Here is a 27,021-nt window from a genome sequence, read left to right as displayed (position 1 = left end):
TAATAAAGATCCAGTTCAAGAATGACTCTGGGCGGCACGGTGGCACAGTGGTTAGCACTGCTGCCTCACAGCACCAGAGACCCGGGTTCAATTCCCACCTCAGGCGACTGACTGTGTGACGTCTGCACATTCTCCCAGTGTCTGCATGGGATTCCTCCCACAGTCCAAAAATGTGCAGGTTAGGTGAATTGGCCATGCTAAATTACCCGTAGTGTTAGGTTAAGGGGTAAAGGTAGGGGAATGGGTCTGGGTGGGTTGCGTTTCGGCGGGTCGGTGTGGACTTGTTGAGCCGAAAGGCCTGTTTCCACACTGTAAGTAATGTAACGTAACGTAATGAATGTCCCTTGGATTAGAGGTGGGCAACCTAGCAAAGAGATCACGAAGCACCTATTCCTCTTGAAATATAGCAATCAGGAACATTTCCTTGAAAACGTGCTGAGTCAATTAAAATTTTCAAGATTGATGTCAGATTTTTATTAGCTAATTGTATCAACGGACACAGATCATTTTCAGGTAAATTCATTTGTAGGGCAGATCAGCTAGAATCTAATTAGCTGATCCTCACTCACTGAGGATGAAAGAAAAAAAATGATAGGGGCAAAAGATAAACAGATCAAAAATGAGAATTGTGTGGAGAATAAAGTTGCTATAGAGCAGTTAGACCAAATGGCTACACCCGAGTAGTAGATTTTATAGACTTAAAATAGCATTCTCTCTCTCTTGTTGCCAGGTCCTGTTAACCCCCCAGAATTATTAAGCAACTTTGTGTAAAGACATCTGTTGCAGTACCTAACTGAGATTGATGATCGTGAAAAATATCAAATACAAAAAACTCTGCAATCACATAGCATAACTGTGAAACAAGTCAACAAAATATTGCAAGGTTTAATTATTTAATTGGAGAAATGCACCATGTTAAAAGCTGCCGCCAGCTGTTAACTGGCTTATCTGCAGACGAAACAAATTTGTCACCAGAAAATGCTATTATCAGGCAATGCCATCTTCTGTTTACATTCTTTTTTTTTAAAAAATTTAATACAGGTTTCTAAACTTACCAACTAGCATTTCATACAGGAAAACTCCTACAGACCACCAGTCGCACTCCCGGCCATAATAACCATCCCCTCCCTGTGATTTTAGTACCTCAGGAGATATGTAATCAGGAGTTCCAACTGCAGTGTCACAGTGAACCATTCCAGTCTGTGTATTTAGAGGATGGCAATGAGAAAAAGAAAAGAAAATGCTTTACAAAATGCAATGAAAATACAAAGCATGCAGTTTTAAATCATGCTCTGAAGTTAGTGTTTAAATACAGTGTCATCAATGCAATGCATTTTATTAGGCCAAATATTTTACAGTTTTTAAACTGTGCACATTTTAGTGAATGCGCCTTGGCTTATCAAAACATAGTCTGAAAGAATTGGAAGCTGGTGTATGGTATCTTCCCAACCATACACAATTTTACAATAGACTGTTGCTAATTTAACAAACTAAAAACAATTTTTGAACAAACGTGTGCCACATGGTTTATCGGGTGAGTGCTTGTCATGCTGTCCTCCAGCAAAACCGTATGCTTCGGACAGTTTGCAATGAGAAGTTGTTTATGCACAATTCAAAAATGTCTTTTGCTTTTTGCTTTGCAAACAAAAGAGGGCGCCAAAAGAACTGATTCCATATTTGGCAGGGGAACAAAACAAGACAATCATTTGCTTCTATATTCAAAGATTCAAATGAAGGTTGGCATCAATAAATAAAAGTCTGGATTTAATATCAAAGGCAACAGTCTAAATTTCAAAAAAATACAACAAAAATTCATTCAACATGAAATGGTATGCAACAGACTTCTTGCTTTGACATTGAAAGTTAAGCATCTCAGGGTTTAATTCACTTATGATAGGGTACGGGGTAGGTCAGTTGGCTCAACAACTACTTTGCTTTGCAGAGTGAGGCCAAAGGGCAGATTTCATTCCTGCATTGGCTGACGTTACTATGCGGGTTTCCTCGCCTAAGGTGTGGTGACCTTCAGGTTAAAGCACCACTAAGTTATCTCTCCTCATGAGAGTGCAGCCTTATGGTCCAACAGGACTGTAGCTTACGTTACTTTAATGCAACATCGCTCGAAGTCAATGGAAAAGTAACAAAATTATGCAATAAAAACACTCAAAATAATTAAATTGTTTCTCCAAAATGACCTTTTGGTACATGTAAATTTTGGTTACATTTTCAATTAAGATGATTACATGAAAACAAATGACAGATCACAATAAAAATACAAATCTAAAAATTCGTCATTCGTTTCAACTTAAAATCAGGTGACCTTTAAAGAATAGTAATACAGTCACATTTTAAAATGAGCAAAAGATGTGGCAATTTATTTTATTTACATTGGGACAAATATTGGTTTTTACACACAATTTTCAAAATACGGACATATTAGAAAACCACAGTGATTAGTTAATCATATAATTAGCAAACGTCCAGCCAACAGAAATAGTCCCTGCACAATGGCACAATTTTTTTTTAAAAGAAACCTTGTTAGGTTCAATGTTAAGAAACTTTTTGATACCATTTCACCGCATATCAACTTACCGAATCCATTTTCATACAAGTACCAAAATCTGCCAACTTTAAATGTCCAAATTTGTCTAACAACATATTATCAGGCTTAACATCTCTGTGTATAAAACCCATTGAATGAATGCCATCCAAGGCGAGCACGACTTCAGCAGTGTAGAACTTGGCCCATCTTTCAGGCACATCATAATTGCTCATGAGGTTTACAAGGTCACCACCAGGCATATACTCCATTACCATATAGAGATATCTGTCATCTTGAAAGGCATAAAATAGCTGCAAGAAAAATAGCAAACATTATAACAATATTTTTTAATAGTACCAAATTATTTGTGAACATCCTGTTCAACATCAGTGCTACTAAACCAACTGTATGCACAACTATTTTTAGAATATGGGTCAGCATATTCCATAATACACATCCACCCTCTGCCCTCATGAGGAAATCAGATAGCATCTCTTAATTATACTGAACACCCCTTAAATTTCTATTCAAAAATTATAAAATTAGCTCCTAAATACAAGTAAATACACAACTAAAACTGTCCAGTCCATACTACTTAAACATTTAAACTGTTCAACTGTTTAAATCAGGAATATTGCACCAATTATTTTTTATGATCATTTTGCGAACCATAAAGTCATCATATCGGACATTTCTGGTAAAGATAGTTATTTAGTGAGGTGTCGCATTCCATCAAGGCACAATTACTTTGTATACAATGTCTAAGTCAAATGTGAGTTATTAAAGTACTTAAGCTTGCCTTAAAATATGAAACAATAACTATGAAATTATAATGGACTTGAGCAGTATTTATTGGTCTGAAAAAGACAGGATTTATTTCAAGAACGTTAAATTCACCCAGATTGCACAATGAGTGCAGAAGGCAAATCGCTATAATGCAACAGGTGGAGCCTTCATAGATTTATACTGCAATACTGGATGAAGGATTTTCTTAGAAAACTGAATGAAGCCATACAATAGTCAATCTGATACTTGTTTTATTTGATACACCATATATCATTTGGCTAACTTAAAAGTTACTGCAAAATATACTGTCACCAGAAAATAAAAGAAAAGCAAAAGAGTGCCATATGATGTCAAGTTTTTACAATAGATATGTTAAACACTACATCAGTTAGCAGTGTGTTATTAGATTGAGCCTAAGTTAACATAAATTGAAATACCTACAAATACAAAACCTTTTCTACAACTAGTTGCATGCGTGGAGCAGACGGAGACCAAGAATTATAAACGTGCAGAAGCTTTAATACTACAGAAGATTAAATCACCAACATTGCTTTGCTGGTTCTTTCTCAGAGCAGTATTGTCCAGAATAAGTAATTTTTATGATTATTTAAGAAATGCACATGTAGACAAACTTCCAAATATTATGTGGAAACAAATTTTTTTTTGTTGGGGGAGCAAATGTATTCATAATTGACATGCGTTGCTTAGAAAAAACTTTTATACAAAAAGCAGACTCGGAATTAATTTCATTGTTGTCAGCACACTACTTCTGTGGTTACTAAATAGTGGAAAAACTTTTGTTTAGCAAACATACACTTGAACTAAGTTTCCCTGAATTGCGCAAGTGTACACACAAATTTTTGTGGATTTAAGTGCATTGCCACACCTGCACCATTGCTCAGTCAGCAATTTCTATTGGACAACATGTATTGCACTGTGGTGGGTTTTTAAAAGGAAGTCTGAAAGGGAGAAGAGGCATATTTGAAGGTACATTTAAGAATGAAACATTCTAAACCATGTGATTGTTGAATTGTAAGCACAGCCAATGATGGGGTGAAGAAAATTTGGGCTCAAGATAGGCTAGATTGGAGGGTCAGAAAATCAGAATTTGTTTTCTGCTTTGAGGTTGTATTTTATTTCATTTTTATGCTTGTTACATATGATTCTCAAACACCTCAGTCTTGTTCAGATAACCCAAGCAGAGAGCTGTGGAGAGTTTTCAAGCAGAGCAATACAAAAAGCTCAATTGTGCTGAAATATAAATATCATCCACAGCATTATTAATACTGTGATTAATTGTTAGAAGACAATCACAAAGTACTTTCAATAGATTTAACAAACATGCAATTTGAAAATATTTTAAAATAACTTTACCTGGACAACCCAGGAACTGTTTGCAAAGGCCATGATATCTCTTTCCTCCCAAAAAAATGCTGAATCAGATCGCTTGATCATTTCAAACTTGCTCAGCAGTTTCATTGCATATACTTTTTGAGATGCTTTATGTCGAACCTATTGGGAAAGTATAATTTATTATTCTGGATTCACATATCTTTAAATGTAAATTTGATGTGTTACTTGCAAATATTTAGAATTTCCAACAACCTGAATTTTCATTGCCTAGTTGCGTGGGATTTTATATATATCAGTTGAATGTTTATGTATCTAGTCACTACCAAGGAGTCACTTGTGATAGCTTCTTTTTCCACTTGCATTTATCCTTTGTTTTCTCCCAGGTATGCTTCAGATGCTTTTCTCCTCATTGGTAGCGTCTGTATATGGAAAAGGTGCAGCTCTGCTCACTGCTCCCTATCCCAAACTGCCCACTGCCTCAACTTTTAGTTGCTTATCCAACACCCACTGGCAGATGAGCAGAAATCAAAGCCATTATCTTTAGCTCTTATCACAAACTATATTGCTTAGCCAATGACTCATTTCCCTTTTCCTGGCAACTGTTGCAGGATCAATCAGACTATTTGCAACCTTAACATCATACTTGACTCAAAAAAAAGCTTCTAATCATGGATCTGCGTCATCTGTAAGAGTGGTTATATAATCATATCCTTGTCTCAGTTTACTTGCTGTCAAATCCTATTGGTATAAACTTGACCAATATTCTAAAATTTATCTGACAAGCCTCCCATATTCAATCCTCTACAAAATGTAAGTTCATGCTTACGTATAGTTAGGGGATAGATACTGTTCTCTACACCTAGGATCGAAGGCGGTGTAGCCTGCCTGGTGCCTGGGTTCAAGATATCTCATCTGGGTGGCAGAAGAACTTGGGAGTGGGAAAGGAAAGGTCCAGCTGTCATACCCATGAAGGTACCAACAATAGAGGTAGAATGAGGAAATAGATGTTGCTGAAGGAATGAGAGCAGTTGGGGTCTAAATTAAAAAACATAACCAAAAAGATAATAATCTTCAAATTACTACCTGAACCACGAGATAATTTGGACAGGGAAATCAAGATTAAAGAGATACACATGTGGCTCAAACATTGGTTTGCAGCAAACTAGTTTGAATTCAGGAGGCATTAGCATGAGGGAAGGAAGAAGCTGTTCTAATGCTTCAGAAACCTGAAGCATTTTGAGACCAGAGTCTTGGTGAATCTCATAACAAGGGCTGTAGTTAGGGCTTTAAACTAAACAGTTGAGGGAGTGAGTTCAGTTGCATGGAAAATTATAAAATCAAAAGTAAAGAAGTAGGATTGCAGGTTAGTGATGAGGTTGATTGCTACCTGAAAATAAAAAGGGACAGAAAGTGTAAATGTCATCTTGCACCAAGCAACCATTGAAGTGTACGGAAACTCAGTAATAGAACAAACTTAAAGGCTTCATATCTTCATGTACAAAGCATTTGAAATAAAGTTGAATAACATACAGCAGAAATCAAGGTAAATGATTATGATCCCACAGCCATTAAGGAAATGTGGTTGCAAGGAGATTAAAGCTGGGAACTTAACATTCAGGCATATTTGACCTTTCGGAGAGATAGGATGGATTGAAAAAGTGATGCAGTACTGTTAATACGATACAAAAGCTATAGTGATGATCTAGGCTCAGATGATGTAGAGTCTATTTGAGTGGAGGTTCTAAAAAAAACAGCAAGGGAAAGAAGACATTGGTAGGAGTAGTGTACAGACTCCCAAAGAGTAGCTAATTTGTAGGAGAGACTAGAAATCAATAAATAATAGGAGTATCTAAAAGTAGAGAAATAATTATGGGTGACATTAATCTTTACGTTGACTGAGTTAATCAAATTAGAAAGGACTGCGACAACAACTAAATCAAAGAGTGCATTGGGGATGATTTCCTGGAGCAATAAGTCATGGAGCCAATGAGGCAGCACACGATCATGCATTGGGTAATGCGTAAAGAGGTAGTTTAATAAATTATCTCAGAGAAAATGATCCTATAGGAAGTAGTGATCATAACACAATGAATTTAATATGTAGTTCAACAGTGAGAAACTTGGATCAGAAATAACTGTTTAACTTAAATAAAGAGAATTACAATGAAATGAGGATGGAGTTAGCTGAAGTAAACCGAGTAGATAGATTCTTCGAGGAGAAAGTGAGGACTGAAGATGCTGGAGATCAGAGCTGAAAATGTGTTGCTGGAAAAGCGCAGCAGGTCAGGCAGCATCCAAGGGGCAGGAGAATCGACGTTTCGGGCATGAGCCCTTCTTTCCTCATTCCTGAAGAAGGGCTCATGCCCAAAACGTCGATTCTCCTGCTCCTTGGATGCTGCCTGACCTGCTGCGCTTTTCCAGCAACACATTTTCAGCTCTGAGTAGATAGATTAGCAGGAATGATAGCTAGCAAGCAGTAGCAGATACTTAAGGAGATAAGTCATACAAAAAAGTAAGGAGAAAACATTCTAAGGGATGTCTAAACTAACCATGGCTACCCAAGGAAGTGAAGAAGAATATTAAGTTGAAAGAATGCCAAAGTCAGTGATAACCCTGAACACTGGGATAAATTCAGAATCCAATAAAGGAGGCCTACAAAGACAATAAAGACACAGAACATAAGCTATTAGGGTAAACTAGTGAGGGATATAACAACTGACAGTAAGTGCTTTATTAGATACATGAAAAGGAAGAGAGAGGTCAAAGTAAATATAGACACCTTAGAAAATGAATCTGGGGAGACAGTTTGGGGAACAAAGAAATGGCAGAGGAGTTAAACAGATATTTTGCATCAGTCTTTACAGTGGAAGATACGTTGCACATTTCATTAATATTAAAGAATACAGGGGAGGGATCATGTACCATCATAATCATTAAAGAAATAGTATTAGTTGAACTAACAGGGCTGAAGGCACATAGGTTCTCTGGCCCTGATGGCTTCCATTCTAGGATTCTAAAAGAGGCAGCTACAAAGACAGTGGATGCATTGCTGGTAGTTTTCCAAAAGTCATCGGGTTCTGGAAAAGTACGAGAGGACTGGAAAATTGCTAATACAACACTCCAATTCAAAAAGGGAGGGAGCCAAAAAAGCAGGTACCTATAGGCCAACATCTATTTTTCAAAAAGCATTAGAGTCAATTATTTAGGAAGTAATTGCACAACATTTGGACAATCAAGCACAGTCAGCATGGCTCCATGAAAGGCAAACTGTGCCTGACTGATTTATTAGAATTTTCTGAAGAACTGTCAACCAGAACAGATAGAAGGGAACAAGCAGATGTGTTGCATTTGCACTTCCAGAAGGTGTTCAACAAGGTACCTCATAATAGCCCATAGTGCTGGAGGTAGTATATTGGTATGGGTAGAGAATTAGTTCATGGGCAGGAAACAGCAAGTGGGAATATGGAGTTCTTGTTGTCACCAGTGGGAGAACAAAAGAACAGAATATTATTTCAATAATAACTGAAAGTTTTCAAAAACTGCAATACAAAGGGACTTTGCGTACTTGTTAATGAAACACAAAGCTAGCATCTAGTTGCAACAGGTAATCAGGAAGGCTAATGGAATATTGACCCTTATTTCAAGGGGATTGGAGTAAAAGAACAGAGACAGCCTTACTGCAACTGTATTGTACAAGGTGCTGGTCAAACCCACAGCTGGAATACTGAGAGTAGTTTTGATCCACTTACTTAAGGAAAGATATCAATTTATTGGAGGCAGAGAAGTAAAATAATTCATGGTATGGGGGGGGGGGAGAGAGTGGGGGAGGTTGTCTTATGAGTGAAGATTAAACAGGTTGGGATCTACTTACCAGCAATTAGAAGAATGAGAGGTGATACCATTGAAACAGATAGGATTCTTAACGGGTTTGACAGGGAAATGCTGAGAGGACGTTGCCCCTCATGGGAGAGTCTAGGACCAGAGGGCGCCATCATAGTCTTAAATTTGCGCCCCTTTATTCTGAGATGAGGATTTTTTTCTCTCAAAGCACTGATTGATGGGGGCAGCGTCCTTTCATATATGTAAGGCTGAGATAAATAAAATCTTGATCAGCAGGAGAAAGCGAGGCAAGGGGCAGAAAAGTGGACATTCCTACTGAATGGAGGAATGGGCTTTAGGGGCAAAATGGCCTACTCCTATCCCTATCTCTTACAGTCTTATGCAAAACCCTGTTGCGTCTGTCCTAGTCCACACCAAGTATCATCATCCATCATTCTCTGCGTTTTGAGCAGCAATGGCTCCTGGTTGAATCATGATTTCAATATTTTCATCATTTTCAAATTCTTTCATACCTCACCCTGAAACATGTATTCCTCCAGCCCCACAACCTTCTGCAACACATGCCCGCTTCTAAATTCTTAACACCTGTTAATTCTTAATTTTATCTGTTCTACCAATGGCGGCCACATTTTAACATCTGAAACTCTTTACTCTGAAATTCCCTTCATAGCCTACTTCGCCTCTTTTTTTAAACCTTTAAAACAATGTTAAAACTTCATTACTCACCAATTCACTTTAAAGCAGAATTAACAGTATGAATCCCAAAAATGTGTGAAGAGAAAGCATTAGGAATTCAAGACTTGTCCAAATGAATAAGAGAATCTGAAGGTAAATATCTATCAACCTGATCTTAATTTTGAGTTTAAATACAACTCACTCTGCCATCATGATTGTTCACGTAATTTCCACTCAAAAGACTCTTCCCACTTCTTATTAACTTTGGATGGAGACAATGGTCATTTGGTTTATTTGCTCCAAAGGATTGAAGATTACTTACCAGCTGAACTTCACCGAATGCACCTCGTCCTATCACTTTCACAACCTCATAGTCCTCTGCTTTCATTTGCATTTCTCGAACTTTGCCCATTACTTTGTCATCTGGAGAGAAAAGAAATGCATTTTCAACTGTTTTTGTTATCTGCAAACAATCTTACAAAACCTTGGTATACATTGATTCGAGAAAATATTCATTATCTAGACAATATGCTGGCTCAAGCAGGCAACAGTTTGAATAAGCTGCAGCACAGTGACATATGAAGATATTCAGAGATGGCTCTTACAGTGTTATTTCCATTGGTCTAGTGCCAAACTTGCTAAACTCCCTCACAAGGTATCAGTAATATTTATATACACAACCTTGGTTTCACTGTAGACCATGAGTTTTTCTTTCCTGGTTTACCACCCATTGTGACATTTTTCACCCAAGCACCAATGCTCCCTCCAAATTTTCTTTGTACAGGTGTATTAGATAAACTACAAATTCATCTAAGCAGTATTTCCCTATCCATGACCAGCTTACATTTTTACAAGTCAGTGAACTTTCACAAGCTGTGAACAGCCTGCATGCATTTCAATGCATGACTCATTCCCAATTACACGTTAGCAGTAGCACTGCTTGTTTCCCATGGGTCCCATTCCATTTAGAAGGCCCTAGTCCACCTCTACCTCTCATGTGCCACATTCTCCCTCTGATCTAAAAGTCCATTCCAGCCTTCCACATATCTGCCCTACTTTGTCTCATTTTACACATCGCACATCCTTGCCCTAACACAAGAACTGGCACTTGTAGGATAGCAAATGCAATTTCAAAGAAATAGAGAAAACACAGAATTTGAAATTCAGCCAGAGATCACATTCCACCTTAACAATCCATTCACTTCAGAGAACAGTGAATTGAAACTCTCAATCCGGTCACTGCTCACACCCATGCTTGTCACTGAGTGGCTTGCTTTATTTTAAAACTTAATAAACTTCAAAAGCGTTGTGTGGACATGCAACCTAGAAGGAACTCTGCGCAAAGAAGTTCTAGTTAAGGGTCTGAGACTTGGCTACACAGCATGAATATTTCCTTGAGGAGAAAGTGAGGTCTGCAGATGCTGGAGATCAGAGCTGAAAATGTGTTGCTGGAAAAGCGCAGCAGGTCAGGCAGCATCCAGGGAACAGGAGAATCGACGTTTCGGGCATAAGCCCTTCTTCAGGAAAGAAGGCATAAGCCCTGAAGAAGGGCTTATGCCCGAAACATCGATTCTACTGTTCCCTGGATGCTGCCTGACCTGCTGCGCTTTTCCAGCAACACATGAATATTTCCTTACTTATAGAATCTCTCATTACTAGCAGAGTGCTATTCGTGTAAATTACCTGTCTCTTCCTTCTATAAATAATTCCTTGCTCTATGGTCCCAACATTTTCCTCAAACCCACGACCCTCTGAATCTATGCTTATGTCCATCACATACAACTACCTATTGAACTATTCCACCACTCATATAGTTCATTAAAAGGAGGACATACTTGCTCCAATCATTCCAGACAAACACTTTAGCTATGTGCTTTAAAAACACAACAACACATTTTTACGTTTTGCACCAAAGTTTCTAAAGTAAACAATAATAATGATAACTCTGGTGACTAATGATAAAGTACAGTCATTAAGACACACAAAAAGTTTAAACTTACATCTATTTAAGAAATTTTCAATGTTTTTGTTCTTCCTTAGAGCGGGAAAGTCCAAATCCTGGACCAGCGCATTGAGGCCATCCTGAAAAATAAAGCTTGTGTTACTCATGAAATGTATACAAGTGTAACATTAATTGGATATATCGATTTAAAGAAAAGGAAAGCACAAAATAGTGAATTTTAACAGTAGAACCACAAAGATACTTCACCCATTTAAAGCTAAGGACCAAAATTCCAGAAAGCTGCTAGTCAAATATGTAGGCTAAGTCACAAATCTACATATACTTTGAAGAATTCATTTGAAGCATAGCATCAATGAGAATAGTCAAAGCATAGTCAGAAGTATCAGTCCTCAGGTTTGGACGATCCATTCTGAAGAAATGCGAAGTTTCTTGTTCATTTTACTCAAATATCTGTACATCATCCCTAACACCATTTCATTTCAAAGGTCATAAGTAACATATTTTTATTCATTTGTGGGATGAGGATGTCACTATCTAGGTGATCAGTTTTTGCTGATCCCTAATTGCCCTGGAGGTGGTGAGCTGCCTTCATGAACTGTTGCAATCCCTTGGAGATACAGTCAACCACAATGCTGTTGGGAAGGGAATTCTGGGTTTTTAACCCAGAGACAGATGGGACAGAGGAACTTGGTGAATTACTGATGGTACAGGACACACTCAGATCGTGATGGTGATGCTTGGAACATTGTCCAAGTACGAGTCCTGGAGTATAACTTTGTCAGGCTGCTGTTCAATCTGTGGGATAGTTCTCCCAATATTGGTAAAAGTCCCCAGATGGCAGTATGTAGGACTTTACATGGTTAACAGGACTGTGTTTGCCAGCATTGTTTCTGGCAATTTATATAAATATAAAGCAGCAAGCTAGTAACTGCCTTCCAAAAAAATTTGTGTTTTTTTTCCTTTGTTGATTCACAGTTGATCAAGTGACTAGTAATTTGTCCAAGATGATCACTTCTGAAGTTTCAGAACCACAGTGATTAAACTGACCAATCGATCAGGTTGGGTTTATCTTTACACCTCTTTCCAAACAAGGATAACATTTAAAATTCTCCAGTTCTATTACCGTACCTATATCCAAAGAGTTCTGAAAGACTACCTTTGTTGGAATGGTCACTCCTGCACTATAGGGTGACTGGGTCCCTATGGAGCTTTTCCCTTGCTCCGTTGAATGCTAGGTTAGAAGAAACGTAGCAAAGAAAAAAAAATACACTGGCTTTGTTGCTCAATTTTGATCGTTATTTTCAGGTAGCTGATAATCAACTGGACCAGTATAAAGTTATATTTATTTCAATGTAAGAATACTGTTGTATATTGAATTTTTGGTGTTTGCTGTAATAAATTATCTTATTTGGATCTTCGATAAGTTTGAACTGTTAATGAAAGTTGAAAGCAAGCTTTATAGTCATTTCAGTGATACACAGTTGTATTCACCATCTTATGAGATCGGTAATTTGTAAAAAAGTTTTATACTACTATATAACAGCTCATTCCGTTTTCTGTGATAATACATACAAGGAAACAGATCATTTTCTCAATTACCAGAGATTCTTCCATCACAACTGAGCAGAGGATATTATATAGAGAAACAAGCTTATAAAAGGTATTTTGGTTGCAGTGGGACCAGCTACATTTAACTGTGGCATACAGAATGCTGTATTGATAGCTGTGTAACTCAAATATACAAGAACACATAATTAGCAATGTTGCAATTAAGTTAAGATATGGATTCATTAATGAATAAACAACATGGATGAGGTGTTGAGTGTGGGGGAGGAGGAAAGAGGAGAAGAGAGAAAGAGACAGACAGACAGACAGTGTTAAAGGTTTGTGATGGCCTGAAGATTAGCTGGGTGGTTAATAGGGAAGAACAAGATTTCAGTTTACAGGAAGATACAAACAAGTTGGTCAGATTGGCAGATCAGTGACAAGTAGAATTTAACCTTGCAAAATATGATACGATGCACTTTGGAAGAAGTAACAAGATAAGAGAGTACTCATTGAATGGCAGGACACTGGGAAGCTCAGAGGAATAAAGGACATTGAGGTGTCTGTCCACAGATTCCAGAAGGCCACCACTTCATTAACCTTTATTTGTGTGACACAGACTATAAGAGCAGGGAGGTTGTATAACAGCTGTGCAAAACTTTAGTTAGGCCACAGCTGGAGTATTGTATGCAGTTCTGGTTATCACACTTTAGGAAGGATAGATAGACTGGAAGGGGTGCAGGAGAGATTCACCAGGATGTTGCCAGGGTTGAACCATTTTGGGCTATGAAGAGAGATTGGACAGGCTTGGATTGATTTCTTTGGACCTGATTGAGTGTAAAGGATGGACAGAGTGGATAGAAAGCAGCTGCTCCCCTTAGCTGAACAGTCAATAATGAGGGGACAGAATTTTACAGTGGGAGAATGGAGGGTATTTGAGGCAAAAAAGTTTCAGAGGATGATGGGAGTCTGCAATGCATTGTCTGGGAGAGCAGTAGGGATGGAAACCTCACAACCTTTAAAAAGTACATAGATGAATACTTGCAATGTTATAAGATTCAAAGCTATGGCCTATGTGTTGAAAAGTAAGATTAGTGTAGCTAGGTCAGTGCAGCCTCTTCTGCGCTATATAGCACCATCAATTCATTCCAATTATAAATAGGGGATTAAAAGTAAGCTTTTACTTGTAACAGTCTTTGGCTATGAAGTACTTTATAATGCCCTTTGACAATAATGTATTTACCATGAAACCTATGACTACTTTTCTATATTTGTTTATATCATCTCAAAGAGAACACTCATACAAGAACAGCAATATAGGTTACAATGAAGAAAAAGTGCCATTCAAAACATAAAACCAGTAAGATTTCTGTATAAGATAACTAACTGAATACAACAAAGCCTTAAGTGCATCAAATACTGACACAAATAAATCAGAAGTTATCAAATAAGTTGCAAGTGAAAGCTTTTTAATATAAAAAGAAGCAAGATACCATTACAAAAATACATAGGACATTCTGCTTTAAAATTAGAGAGAGCTCATCAGAAAATAAGTCTTCTGGCCCAAATACTGAAACATATAGAGAACAAAATAGATTAGATATTAAGTTACTATGCAAAAGAGAACATCAGGTAGTTACAAGTTTATAGAATCATTGAGTCATGGAATTACAGAGCCATACAGCACAGAAACAGACATTTTGGTCCAACTCATCCATGCCAATGAGACGCCCCATTTGCCAGCATTTGGCTCGTATCCCTCAAAACCTGTCCTATTCGTGTAGGCATCCAGATGTCTTTTAAATAATGTTGTAACTGTTCCAGCCTCCACCATCTCTTTTGACACCTCATTCCAAATATTCGCCACTTTCTGCGTGAAAAGATTGCCCCTTAGGTCCCTACGTATATCTTTCCCTCTCACCTTAAACCCCATGCTCCCGAGTTTTGGGCTCCCCTACCATGGGAAAACGACCTTGTCTATTTATCCTATCCATGTCCCTCATGACTTTTATAAACCCCTATAAAGTCTCCCGTCATCCTCCGATGCTCCACAGAAAACAGCCCCAGCCTATTCAGCCTCTCCCTGTAGCTCAAACTCTCCAACCTTGGTAACATCCTTGTAAATCTTTTCTGAACTCTTTCAAGAATCACAACAACTTCCTTATAGCAGGGAGATCAGAACTGAATGCAATATTCAAAAAGTGGCCTCATCAATGTCCTGTATAGCCACAACATGACGTCCCAACTCCGATACTCAATGCACTGACCAACAAAGGAGCACATACCAAATGCCTTCCTCATTACCATGTCTACCTGCGATTCCACTTTCAAGGAAATATGAACCTTCACCCCAAGGTTTCTTTGTTTTGCAACTCTCCCCAGGACCTTGCCATTAAGTGTATAAGTCCTGCCCTGACTTGTCTTTCCAAAATGCAGTACCACACATTTATCCAGATTAACTCCACCTACCACTCCTTTGCTCATTTGCCCATCTGATCAAGTTCCCGCTGTGCTCTGTGGTAACCTTCTTCGCTGTCCACTCCACCAATTTTGATGTCATCTGCAAATTTACTAACCGTATCTCCTATATTCACATTCAAATCATTTATGACAAAAAGCAGTGGATCTAGCAATGATCCTTGTGGCACAGGCCTCCAGTCTGAAAAAGTAAACCTCCACTGCCACCCTCTGTCTCTTACCTTTGAGCTAATTTTGCATTCACATGGCTGGCTCTTCCTGAATTCCACATGGTTCAACCTTGCTAACCAATCTATAATGCTGCCCCCTGTCAAAGGTCTTGAAGTCCATACGGACAACATCTACCACTCTGCCTTCATCAAAGTTGTCAACTATCAGAAAAGGTTGAGGTCAGAAACCCTTACTCAGATTCTTCCAAAGAAACTACCCCTCCCCCTTGATTCTTGAAACAAACGAGTGAAGTAATTCAAACACTCATATTTAGCAGGGTGACCTTTTGGCCCTTCTGTCTGTGCTGGCTAACAAAAATTTAATTACTCAAATCCTATTTTTCAGCTCTTTTCAGCACCGGCGGGTCAGTGTGGACTTGTTGGGCCGAAGGGCCTGTTTCCACACTGTAAGTAATCTAATCTAATCAAAAACAAATTACTGCTGAAACACAGCAGACCTTGTTGCATCTGTGACGAGAAAACAGAGCTAATGTTTTGAGTCGAATGGCTCTAATGTGTTCTAACTAAGATTCACCAGACTTGAAACACTAACTCTGCTTTCTTCTCAAAGATGATGCCAGGTTTGTTAGGTTTTGCCAACAATTTCTATTTTTGTTTAGAGCTACTTGTGCTTGTGGAACAGTATCTTATGCTGAGCTATCACATTAAGTGAAAATTATGGTTTACATATTGTTTTTAATAAAGACACACATTCAATTAGGAGATGCTGATATTCTCTCTAACTTTCCTCTCAAGACAGAGATAGAAAGAGCCTTGGTGACATTCTTGGAAGTATCTCAGAATTTCTGGTACAGTGTATTGGTTCAGTATGCTCTATGATCATGCAGGTAGTTGATTAGCTCAGTTAGCTGAATGGCTGTTATGCGATGTAAAGAGATATCAACAGCACAGGTTCAATCCTTGCACCAGCTTGAGATTATAATGAAGACTCCAATTTCTCAACCTCTCTCCTCACCTGAGGCATGGTGTGTCTCAGGTTAAGTCATCAGTCATATCTATAATGTGAGACCAACCCTATAGTCCTTGTCAAGTATGGTGACTGTATCTATAAACACGCTAAGGAAGTGATCAAAATCAGTTGTACAAAGTTATGCTGCTTTACAAACTTTCATCATTTTCATGAACTGGCTTTTGGGAGAAGATTAAGCAAAAACTGCTCGGTCCAGTTTTTCAAATGTTCCATTTTTTTATTTAACAAATAATTATGTTCTTTGCATTACAATCCTCATAGAGACCAATAACATTGGCAAGAAATTTCAAGTTCTACTCAACAGCTGAAAAGAAAAACATCACAAGATTTCACATTGGAAACTTTTAATGTGATAAATGATCAAAATACTACAGAGAGAACACTATTTGCCTGGGCAGCATCTACTTCAAAAGACAGAACATCTCCCCGTTAATGCTTACCATACATAACCCTCCAAAGTCTTTACAGCAAACAACCTACATTTGCTCCCAGTTTCCAATGGCTTTGCATTTCCACAAATAATAACCTCAAGTGACAATCACCAGGTGTCTCCTTTAGTTTTTAAAGCAGTTCCTTATCTGATTTTAGCAGTAAAGCTTGTCCAATATTTCTTGACATTACGTCAGGGTAAATTTCCTGGAATCTTCAAAGAGCTGTAAGGTGTATCTCTTTGACTGGACACCACCTTCATTGCGATCGTTCACAAAGCCAAGAACCAAACTCTTTCTTGGACTCTTCATGTGGACGCATTGGTTACAAAGGCCCAACATCTCTTCTTCCTCAGGCAGCTGAGGAAATTTGGCATGATGGCAAATACCCTTGCCAACTTTTAAAGGTGCGCTATCGAGAGCATTTTCTCTAGATATATCACTCCCGATTTGGCAACTGTACCATTCAAGATCAGAGACTGTGACAAAGGCCAACCTCCCATCTATAGAATCCATCTATCCGGCTGTTGCCAAGGAAAGGCTGCCAGCATTCTCAAAGATCCATCCCACCCTGGCAATGTTTTTCTACAACCTCCACTTTTGGGGAGAAGATTACAGAAGCCTGAAAACACACACCAGCCGGTTTGGAAACAGCTTCTACCCTACTGTTGTTAGAATACTGAATGGACACTAACTCTTCAGATTTGCCTGTACCAGTGTTTTTGTTTTTGCTGCTGTTTACCTATTATTTACTTATCTATGCTACTTAACTCTGTGATCTGCCTGCATTGCTTGCAAGACAAAAAACTTTTCACCGTGCCTCGGTACACGTGACAATAAATTCAATTCAATTCAATTCAATTCAAGAAATCTCATAGCTGATCACATAAAACTGTTGAGATAGTTATTGCAGAGAAGCCTGTAACCGGACTTCAGAAATGTCTTCTTCCATGCCAACCTTAAATCTATTAGCCTTGCGTCCAGGCAGAAATGCTGATTTGGTTGTTATTGACCCCAAATCTCTTTCGTCTTTAGAAATAAATAAACAAGCCATAGCACCATTGTTTACATCCTGATTATTTTCAACATCTTTCTGGGACTTTGGAAAACAAGTCTGACCATTGTGAACTCAAACTGCTGCCATTGTCATCCAGTCATGGAGCAGTACAGCACAGAAACAGACCCTGCGGTCTAACTCGCCCATGTTGACCAGAAATCCTAAATTAATCTAGTCCCATTTGCCAACATTTGGCCCATGTCCATCTAAACCCTTCCCATTCACGTACCCATCCATTTGCCTTTTAAACATTGTAATTGTACCAGCTTCCACCACTTCCTCTGGCAGCTCATTCCATCTCTGCATGCAAAGGTTGTCCCTTAGGTCCTTTTTAAATCTTTCCCCTTTCACCTGAAATCCATGCCCCCGAGTTTTGGACCCCTTTATCCTGGGAGAGAGAGCTTGGCTATTCATCCTATCCATGCCCCTCACGTGATGCTCCAGGGAAGAGTCCCAGCCTTTTCAGCCTCTCCGAATAGATCAATCCCAGCAACATTCTTGTAAATCTTTTCTGAACCCTTTTAAGTTGAAGAGCATCTTTCTTTTGCAGAGAGACCAAAACAGAGTGGCCGAACTAACCGCAAAGCCCACTAGCCCAGTAACACAATCCATTCTTCCCTTTAACTTTGCTCAAGGAACTGCTCCAGCTTGCTTGCAAACAGGCTACAAAGATCACGTGACCATCTTCATTTGATTAGATTAGATTAGATTACTTACAGTGTGGAAACAGGCCCTTCGGCCCAACAAGTCCACACCGACCCGCCGAAGAGCAACCCACCCAGACCCATTCCCCTACATTTATCCCTTCACCTTACACTATGGGCAATTTAGCATGGCCAATTCACCTAGCCTGCACATTTTTGGACTATGGGAGGAAACCGGAGCACCCGGAGGAAACCCACGCAGACACGGGGAGAATGTGCAAACTCCACACAGACTTTGGTCTTAAGTTTAAAGAAATAGCTTCTAAATAATAAATAAAAACTGAAAGAACTGCGGATGCTGGAAATCAGAAACCAAAACAGAAATTGCTGGAAAAGTTCTGTATGCCTGGCAGCATCTGTGGAGAGAAATCTGACGTGTCAGGTACATGACCTTTCCTCAGAACCTTCCTCCCTGAATTCTGAGGAAGAGTCACTGGACTCAAAATGTTAACTCTGAATTCTCTCCACAGTTGCTGCCAGACTTGCTGAGCTTTTTACTCCATAACATTCTTATAAACCTTATAATTGTATCATTAGACATTAAGGCTCCGTCTCAACAGTTTGACTCTCAGAAAACAAAAAATAAAATGACTTTTTCGGAACTGAAATTATGCTCAGCACCAAAATTCCTTCACAACAAAATGACATTGAGGGGGAGGATGTTGAGGCTCAATTTTAGGAACAGAGGACAGGAAGTTAACTTGATTCCCAGGGTTCTTGTTAAAGTAGAAAATATTAGCAGGAAATGGAATCACAGTTAACAGAAATATTTTAAGAAAATGCTTTTAAAATGACATTAATTTGTATGAATTATATATTCAGATTTCAAAAGCATTAAATAGATTTGCCAATAGACTTAGCAAATTGTAGCTTTCTTTAGAATGCTAAGACTATGATTTTGCATGCACTTGGGCACTTAAAGCTATTACCTGCTGAAATATTAATCACAAATGTAACAGTAAAAACAAATAAAACATTCTGATTCACTCTGTTAAAAAAAAATTACCAAGTACATCAGTCTGAAACTTCAAGATTTATCCACTCTAAGAACACAGCAGATGGAATTTAGCAACAGGTATCTTTCAACCTCAGCTATGTACAGAGTAGGTGCCCATATCATGTACAGTAGTCCCCGATCTCTATGCCTTGCCACGCAAGTGTCAAGCAATGATCACCTCCAATGACAGAAAAATCTAACCGCCCCATGAATTCAATGGTATTACTAGTAATGAATCCCCCACTCAAACATTTTGGGTGTCACCACTGACCGGGAATTGAACTGAACCAAGCCATATAAATACAATGGATTAACAATCAAATCAGAGCTAAAAATCCTGCACCAAGTAACTCATTCCTGACTTTCAAAAGCATGTCCATCATCGATAAGGCACAAGTCAGGAGTACAATGGAATATCTTTCTTACCTAGATATTTCCAGAAGCTTGACACCACCTGGATAAAGTAGCCTGCTTAAGTATTACAAAACTCACAGACAATTACTCCATCCATCATTGATGCACAGCAGAAAATTACTAGGCCACTTAATGTTTGTAGGCTTGGAAGGTGCTATCAATTAGAAACACAAGGTCAACAGATACATGAGTACACCACCACCTGAAAGTTCTCTTCAAGTCATTCATCATCCTAAGCTGGAAATATATAACCCTTCCTTCAGTGTTGCTGGGCCAAAATCCTGAAAGATTCTCCTTAACAGCATTGAGCGTGTATCTACACCAAATGGACTGCAACGTTCAAAGCTACAGGGCAATGTGGGATGGGCAATGAATGCTAGCCAACTTCCCATGAATGAATTTTTTTAAAAACCCACTTAAACTACCTTTTCCAACCACACTTCTGCCCCAACTCTCTGAATTCAAAACTTTCCAAATTAATCTCTCTACATTCTTCACATTTTTAAAATCTCCCTAATCAGGCTTTTGATTATGAATGCTCTAATAATAATGAATTTCAAAGCCCCTGGAAGGGAAACAAGAGGAGAAAGTGCTGGATTACACAAAATGTGAAAAATGCACCGAATTATCAAATTCATTGCTAATAGTAAACAATTTATACTTTAACCCTGAGACAAGATTAATGAATGTTCAATAAATTGAAGTATAGGCCAGTAATCCAGGAAATTATAATCCTGTGCTTCAGATTGGCAGTTTTTAATATTCAGGTCAGGAATCATTTAATTTGTTTTTTTATTGCTCATTTCCTTTTTCTCGTGTCACTTTGTTTTCTCTACGCCTACTCTAGAACCCAAAATAGTGCCAAACAAACCACTTGTCAGGTACACAGTGAGTCACTTCATCACAACCTTTATTTCCTATATTTTCAAAGGTTTCTTCATCAGTATCTTAAAAAAATGAATTTTTAGCATTTATTTCTCACTCCTTACCAATTTCAATAATTCCCTTACATGAATGCAACAAGATTGTAGCAAAGAAAGGATATTACCACCAAAATAGAGGTTAGAAATTTTAAATCAACACTTTGACTCATCAGGAGTCAATGTAGGTCATCGAACACAGGGGAACGGCATTAAAGGGGAATGGGTTTTGTCGCTAGTTAAGACATGAGCAGTTGAGGTTTAGATATCTTCAAATTTACAGAGGATAGACCTTTGGAGACTGCTCAGGAGTTTACTTAAGCATTTGAATCTGGAGGTAACACAGGCATGAATATAAGGGCTACAGCAGATAAGGTGAGAGAGGGCACAGTGAGTGAAATTATGGAGGTTGAAATAAATTGTGATGCACAAATAAACTTTCAGGATTAATGTAACATAAAGACTGTTAACAGACCGCTTAGCCTCAAAGTACCAGGTTGAAAGATAGAGTTGGTAGGTAGACAACAGAATTGGAGTGGGGAGTGAAAACTGTGGCTTCAGTCTCCCAACATTTAATTCATGGAAATTTCCGCTGTTACTGGATGTTGATAATTTAGAGTAGTGGAGGCATTATGCGAGCTAGTGTTGACATAGAGCTGAGCGATTTCAATGTACATATGAAAACTAAGATCATGCCTTTGAATGATGCTGCCAAGAGGTAATACGTAGATAAGACTAAGTGTGTAGGGAACGAGATAATGATGTGGGAGTAGGAAGGGAAGCCATTGCAAATGATTATCTACTTTTGATTGTTTAAGTGAAAATGGTAATATATGGCAGCAGTTTAATCCAGCTGGATGACAGCACAGAGGCATTGCAGGAGGTGGCATGGCAAACATTATCAAATGCAGGTTAAACATCAAAGGACAAGGAAGGAAAATTTACTCATGTCACAGTTAAATAGGTGCCATCTGTGCCTTTGGCAAGAGCTGGTTCAATATCACAAAAGGGAGGAATTCAAGCACTGAGTTCGAAAAAAGCAATGAATGGATTTGGGAGATGACAACATGTTCAAGGACTTTGGAGCGGAAAATTAGGTTGGAGAGATGATAGTTTGCAAAAATGGAGGGATTAACAGTTGCATTTTTGATGCGATGGAAGACGATAGCAGATTTTTAAGTGGAAAGAAACACAATCTAAATTTGCTAATCTAAATTTAGCCTAAGTTAGAGGGACTCCATAAAATTAACTAAAACTCCAACCAGCAATTTGAATATTGCACCATTGCTGTGGTTTGGGGACAGGGTCACAGAGGTTTCTGACTGTGATGTGCCACTTTCCCATTTCAGACAAAACGTTGGAAACACTGCTGGATATTGCCTTGAAGAAAGGATTGCCAATCACAGATTGTTCACACAGCTCTGCTCATGCACAATCATGGTGGCAATTTGCACACCCAGTCTAACCTCAAAAAGGGGGTTGAAAGTAACTGAAGATGATGGGATTCTGTAGATGTTATCAAAATATTTAGGCAAAAATCTGACAACTTATAGTTGCTTGCTAACTTATCTCATCAGTGTACAGCTTTCTCATACATGCAAATCAAACTATTTGAAATCTTTTTTTCTCAATGTTGACAACTTGTCTTGCAAAGTACTTCATCTTTACATTACATGAGAAGTTATAAGTTAGTTTGATATTATTACGTCTTTATAAGTTCAAGTACTCAAGGTGGAAAGTGACTGTAATAAATACAAGTTTAACAAAGCTTGTGCAAGCCTCTCTGTTCAAATTTTTGAGATGAAACCAACAATCTTACAGTACAAGAATATGAAGGATATTAGAATTGAATTATAGTGGGTGGTTGTCTGTATGTTCTTGCTTTCAGTAACTCAGAAAAGTTGAAATTATAGAAATACTACCTGACACAAACAAACAAACCAACCCTCAAATCAATTGTTAGTAATGCTGTAAGAGGATTCAGATTGGTGTTCTTTTAAGGACTGCAAATGAGTTGCTCTAAAAATGTTAAAAACACAGTCAAGGGGAATAAATACCAGTTTTGATAGTAATGTTACTATTCATGAACAAATATAAATATTATATTATTCAGTGGTTTTTGTGCATTTAGTGTGTTGGGTTTAAGAAAAATGAACACATTAATCACAAAGGGTGCTTATAACTTACACTTCCATTTCCAATATCCATTTTCTCTCCAAAATCTTTGAACATTTTAGAACCTTGTAAATCCATGCCCCTCTTTCCCAACAAGTCTACATTTGAATATTTCCAATCAAGTTCTACCCAGTTATTTCACTGAAACGATCCTCAAAAGTCAAATACCATCCCATATATTTGCAAATGTGATTTAAGTGCAGTTTTTGGCACAAGTCAACACACCTTTCTCATATTTTTCATCCATTATCTAGCTAACCAGCTGGTGCCACTCTTATCTTTCCAGTCCAAGGTCACAATCATTTGCAACAGCTTCTCACCTCCACAATTTTTACCTCTGGAATCTGTCAAGGATTTATCTTTGCTCTCCTCTGCATTTCTCATCGACAAGTTATAAAACAGTTATCCTTGCTGTGAGGCAACAGCAGTAGAATTGTATTAAGCCAGAAGCTATAATCTCATGGTCCCACATGTCACTCTCACTATAATCATCATCAACCCAGACAACCAAACCTCAAGAGTGGACAGCAGGCAAGAGTAAACCCAGCAAACTTGTTACAACCCTGTTTGGAACTGTTAACGTTTGAAGAAGAAATCCAAACACCCAACGATTATCCAACAAGAATTCCACAAGATTTCACATTTTTAAACAAAACAAACTTTACCATTTATAAAAAAATTTCAAAGTAAACATCAACATTGTAGCACTATATATGGTATAAATATATTACTTCCCCATGCTGCTCAGGAATTGTTTGTTCATTCACTTTCACTGGGAGTAGCTGAAAGGTATATCACAGCTCACTGGAATTTTTCTCATTTTCCTTACTATTTGAATTAATCCTCTGCAGTAAAGCCAATTCTTCCATTTGCTTTTGGCAACATGACTCTCCACCTTTATTTTTAAACCAACCTCATGACTGTAGATGCCTTAGCTTCTCGTTCTGGTTGCTGGCATTCTAGTGCTAACCCCAAGCTTTATTATTTAACTCGAACAGTTTACTGTCATAAGGCTCTGAGGACCACCATACTAGCTGCAATCTCAAAGAAATCATCCAATTCCTTTTCTCTCATGAAACTCAAGTTGAGATAGAATCCATCTGCATTTCACACAGTGAACAGTAAAGTTAGTTCCTTCTCCACTTGTAACACCCGAGTACCACTTCCTGTTGGCTGTCTCTTCAATCTCACCATCTTCAACAAAGCAAAGCTTACTACTGCTCTCTATACTGCCAGTTGGCAAACACACAAGTTAAATAAAAAAAAACTTTGACCCAAGACTCCACCCTGAATCACTATGACAACGCGGCATGCTTTGGTTGATTCAACCATTAATGTAAAACAAGCTATTTTATCTTCAACACTACTTGAATTCTGCAATTTGTGAATAATTTATATTTCTGATTGTGTTTAGGGAACACAATCCCTAAAATTGTTAGCTCTTAGCTTCTTTATTGAGATAATAGACAAGTTAGTTCCACCACAGGTCAAATATGAGCCTCTTAAGTTTTTATTCCACTCTGATCTTGTGATATAAACATATATAAATTAAACCTAGGCTTCTTTGATTTGCATTTACATCAGAGCTGTTTTTGCTCATATCTCAAACAAAAACCTCATTCATCTAGAATTAATACTATAATTGCTGAGACTAAAATCAAATCAAAAAAATTCTGAACTAGTGATTCACAACACATTGAACAATTAATGAGAAATGGCAGCTCCAAAAACACCAATTATTGTCAATGACAGTACAGCATGTCAGTGCAGAGGTTAAGGCTAAAAGGTGCTTGAGGCCATATTTAGCTCGAAACACCAAATCAATAATACTGGGTCCTTTAGAAGGACATCAAGATGTATCAGAGATGTCAGTCTTCAATCAACTTGATTCACTCAACGTGATATTCAGAAACAGTTGCAGGCACTAGATACAGCAAAGGGTATGGGCCTAACAAAGCCTCATCTGTAGCACTTAGTACTCCTGACCAATCCACACCACTAGCCAAGCTGTTCCAGTGCAGATACATTACTGCCATCCATCTAACAATTTGGATTCCTCAGGTACATTCTGTCCACAAAAGCAGGACAAATCCAATCTATTCAATTACTGCCACATCATTTCAATGTAAATAATCAGCAAACTGATAAATGACACTGACAGTGCTAGTTTGTCCAGTGTTATCTAGCCCAGCAACCCATCTGCATTCCTCTGACTTTAGTATCTTGAATATCCTGATTTCATTTGAAACACTGGCAGTAACATCTTCATCTATTTTGGTTTCAAGCTCTGGAATTTCAATAAAACTCTGTACCTGTCTTGTCCTTGAAGCCCTTCCTTAAAGCTCATCTCTCTGGCCATGCTCAAAATCTTCTACAGTTTGGCTGCTATTCATTCGATTGTGTTCCTTTGTTAAAGGCATTACATGAATTTAAGTTCTTGCTGTGAATTATATGAAGTAGAAATTAAACGTAGGAAGGTTAAAATAAGGGAAGATGATCTAGAAATGTGGAGTGTTCTGACAGACTACAATAACCACAACGCTATTGGTCTCCAATATATGGCACTGTGAATGCTTGATCTAATTTAGCTCATAAAACAGACATTATCCATAAGCAGATGTGGGAAATAAAAGAAAAATCAGAAATTATTTAAATAATCTGTTCTTTAACTTCTTACAAGTCTTAGCAGAGCAACTTGGAGCACTCCCTTTTTATTTTTGGAAATGGAGCCCCAAATCAAGAGGTGACATTTTGACCACCTATCACATGGATCAGAAACAGTGTTTAGTGAAAGGAAAATATAAATAATTCCGGCATAATTTCAATTTTGCCCAAAGAAGGACACCATTTATCATCACATTTCTACTTACAGTACTATGACTGTTTTGCTGCCAACATCGATGACCTAAGTAACGGACTAAATGCTGTTCCTGGCTGCAACATTTTTAAAGTTTTGCTTGGCAAAGAAGATGCATAGCATTGACTATTCAGTAGAAGTGATTATACTGTCTAAAAATATGCAGCAGCTAAATAAGTAAAGGCAAACAGAAGAAACCTGTCTTGCTGACACCATCACACTACAGATCTAGAAATATGGTTCCCTACATAGACAAATTAAGCATGTCACAATATCACCTTCTTTACATCTGAAAGGCAGATATACTTGTGGAAAAGAATTCAACAAAGCGTTAAAAAAATCTAAAAAGATGCTTGATCCATCCAAACAACACAATCTTAGTTTTACCCCTTTTTCCTTTTCTTCAAGGTGAATTTTGACATTTTTGTTTATTTTCCAGCTATCTCACATTTTACCTCACTGACTGATTTTGCAGGATCCCGAGCCAGAGTGGTTGGATTGCAATCGATGTATCTTTTGAAAATTCTCGTATAATAAAACAAAGAACTGCAGATGCTAAAGATATAAACCAAAAAGAGAAATTGTTGGAGAAACTTGGCAAATCTGGCATCTGTACAGAAAAGGCACAGTTAACATTTCAAGTCGAGATCTTTCTTCAGGGCTGATAGGAAGGGAATGTTTTTCAATGTCACTGTACTTTCCCAACTGACTCACCATTGTACACGATGATCAGGGGTTGGGAAGATTGAGCCCAAGCAGTTGGTTCTGTTAGTGCAGAGAAAATAGCTTAAACTAATTAGCTTATTTACGAACAAGAGCTATTCTCCAACTGGAACTCACTTTCCACCCCACCAGCATCCCTAACTAAAAGATCATAAGCCATCATTTCTGCCATAACCAGATATTCCCCTACCCCACCCCTTACCAGGATTTCACAGGAACCATTCCCTCCAGGACCCAACACCTTCTCAAACATTCACAGAAGTACACCACGTACCTGCTTACCTCCTTCCTCCTCACCATCCAAGGTTCCAGATACACTTTCCAGTTGAAGCTCCAATTTACCTGAATGTCGCTCAAATGTAGTTAG

The 27,021-nt window shown here is 38.2% G+C and overlaps 1 protein-coding gene across 5 annotated transcripts in view; it reads right to left on the bottom strand.

Annotated features, from left to right (window-relative positions):
* Positions 1–27,021, bottom strand: part of rock2a (rho-associated, coiled-coil containing protein kinase 2a) — a 232,912-nt gene that overhangs the window by 125,273 nt on the left and 80,618 nt on the right. For all 5 annotated transcript variants that reach the window (XM_087977693.1, XM_043677706.2, XM_043677696.2 and 2 more), the window contains 5 exons: positions 11,194–11,275; positions 9,516–9,616; positions 4,700–4,837; positions 2,590–2,850; positions 1,056–1,200 (listed from right to left, as the gene is read on the bottom strand). In XM_087977693.1, coding sequence (XP_087833819.1) covers positions 1,056–1,200; positions 2,590–2,850; positions 4,700–4,837; positions 9,516–9,616; positions 11,194–11,275 — 727 coding nt within the window. The remainder of the gene's footprint in view (positions 1–1,055; positions 1,201–2,589; positions 2,851–4,699; positions 4,838–9,515; positions 9,617–11,193; positions 11,276–27,021) is intronic.

The sequence above is a fragment of the Chiloscyllium plagiosum genome, unplaced genomic scaffold, assembly GCF_037043375.1.
Source record: "Chiloscyllium plagiosum isolate Xiang-an unplaced genomic scaffold, Cpla_swu_hap1 HiC_scaffold_3, whole genome shotgun sequence".
Taxonomy (NCBI): domain Eukaryota; kingdom Metazoa; phylum Chordata; class Chondrichthyes; order Orectolobiformes; family Hemiscylliidae; genus Chiloscyllium; species Chiloscyllium plagiosum.
This window is presented reverse-complemented; position numbering and strand designations above follow the sequence as displayed.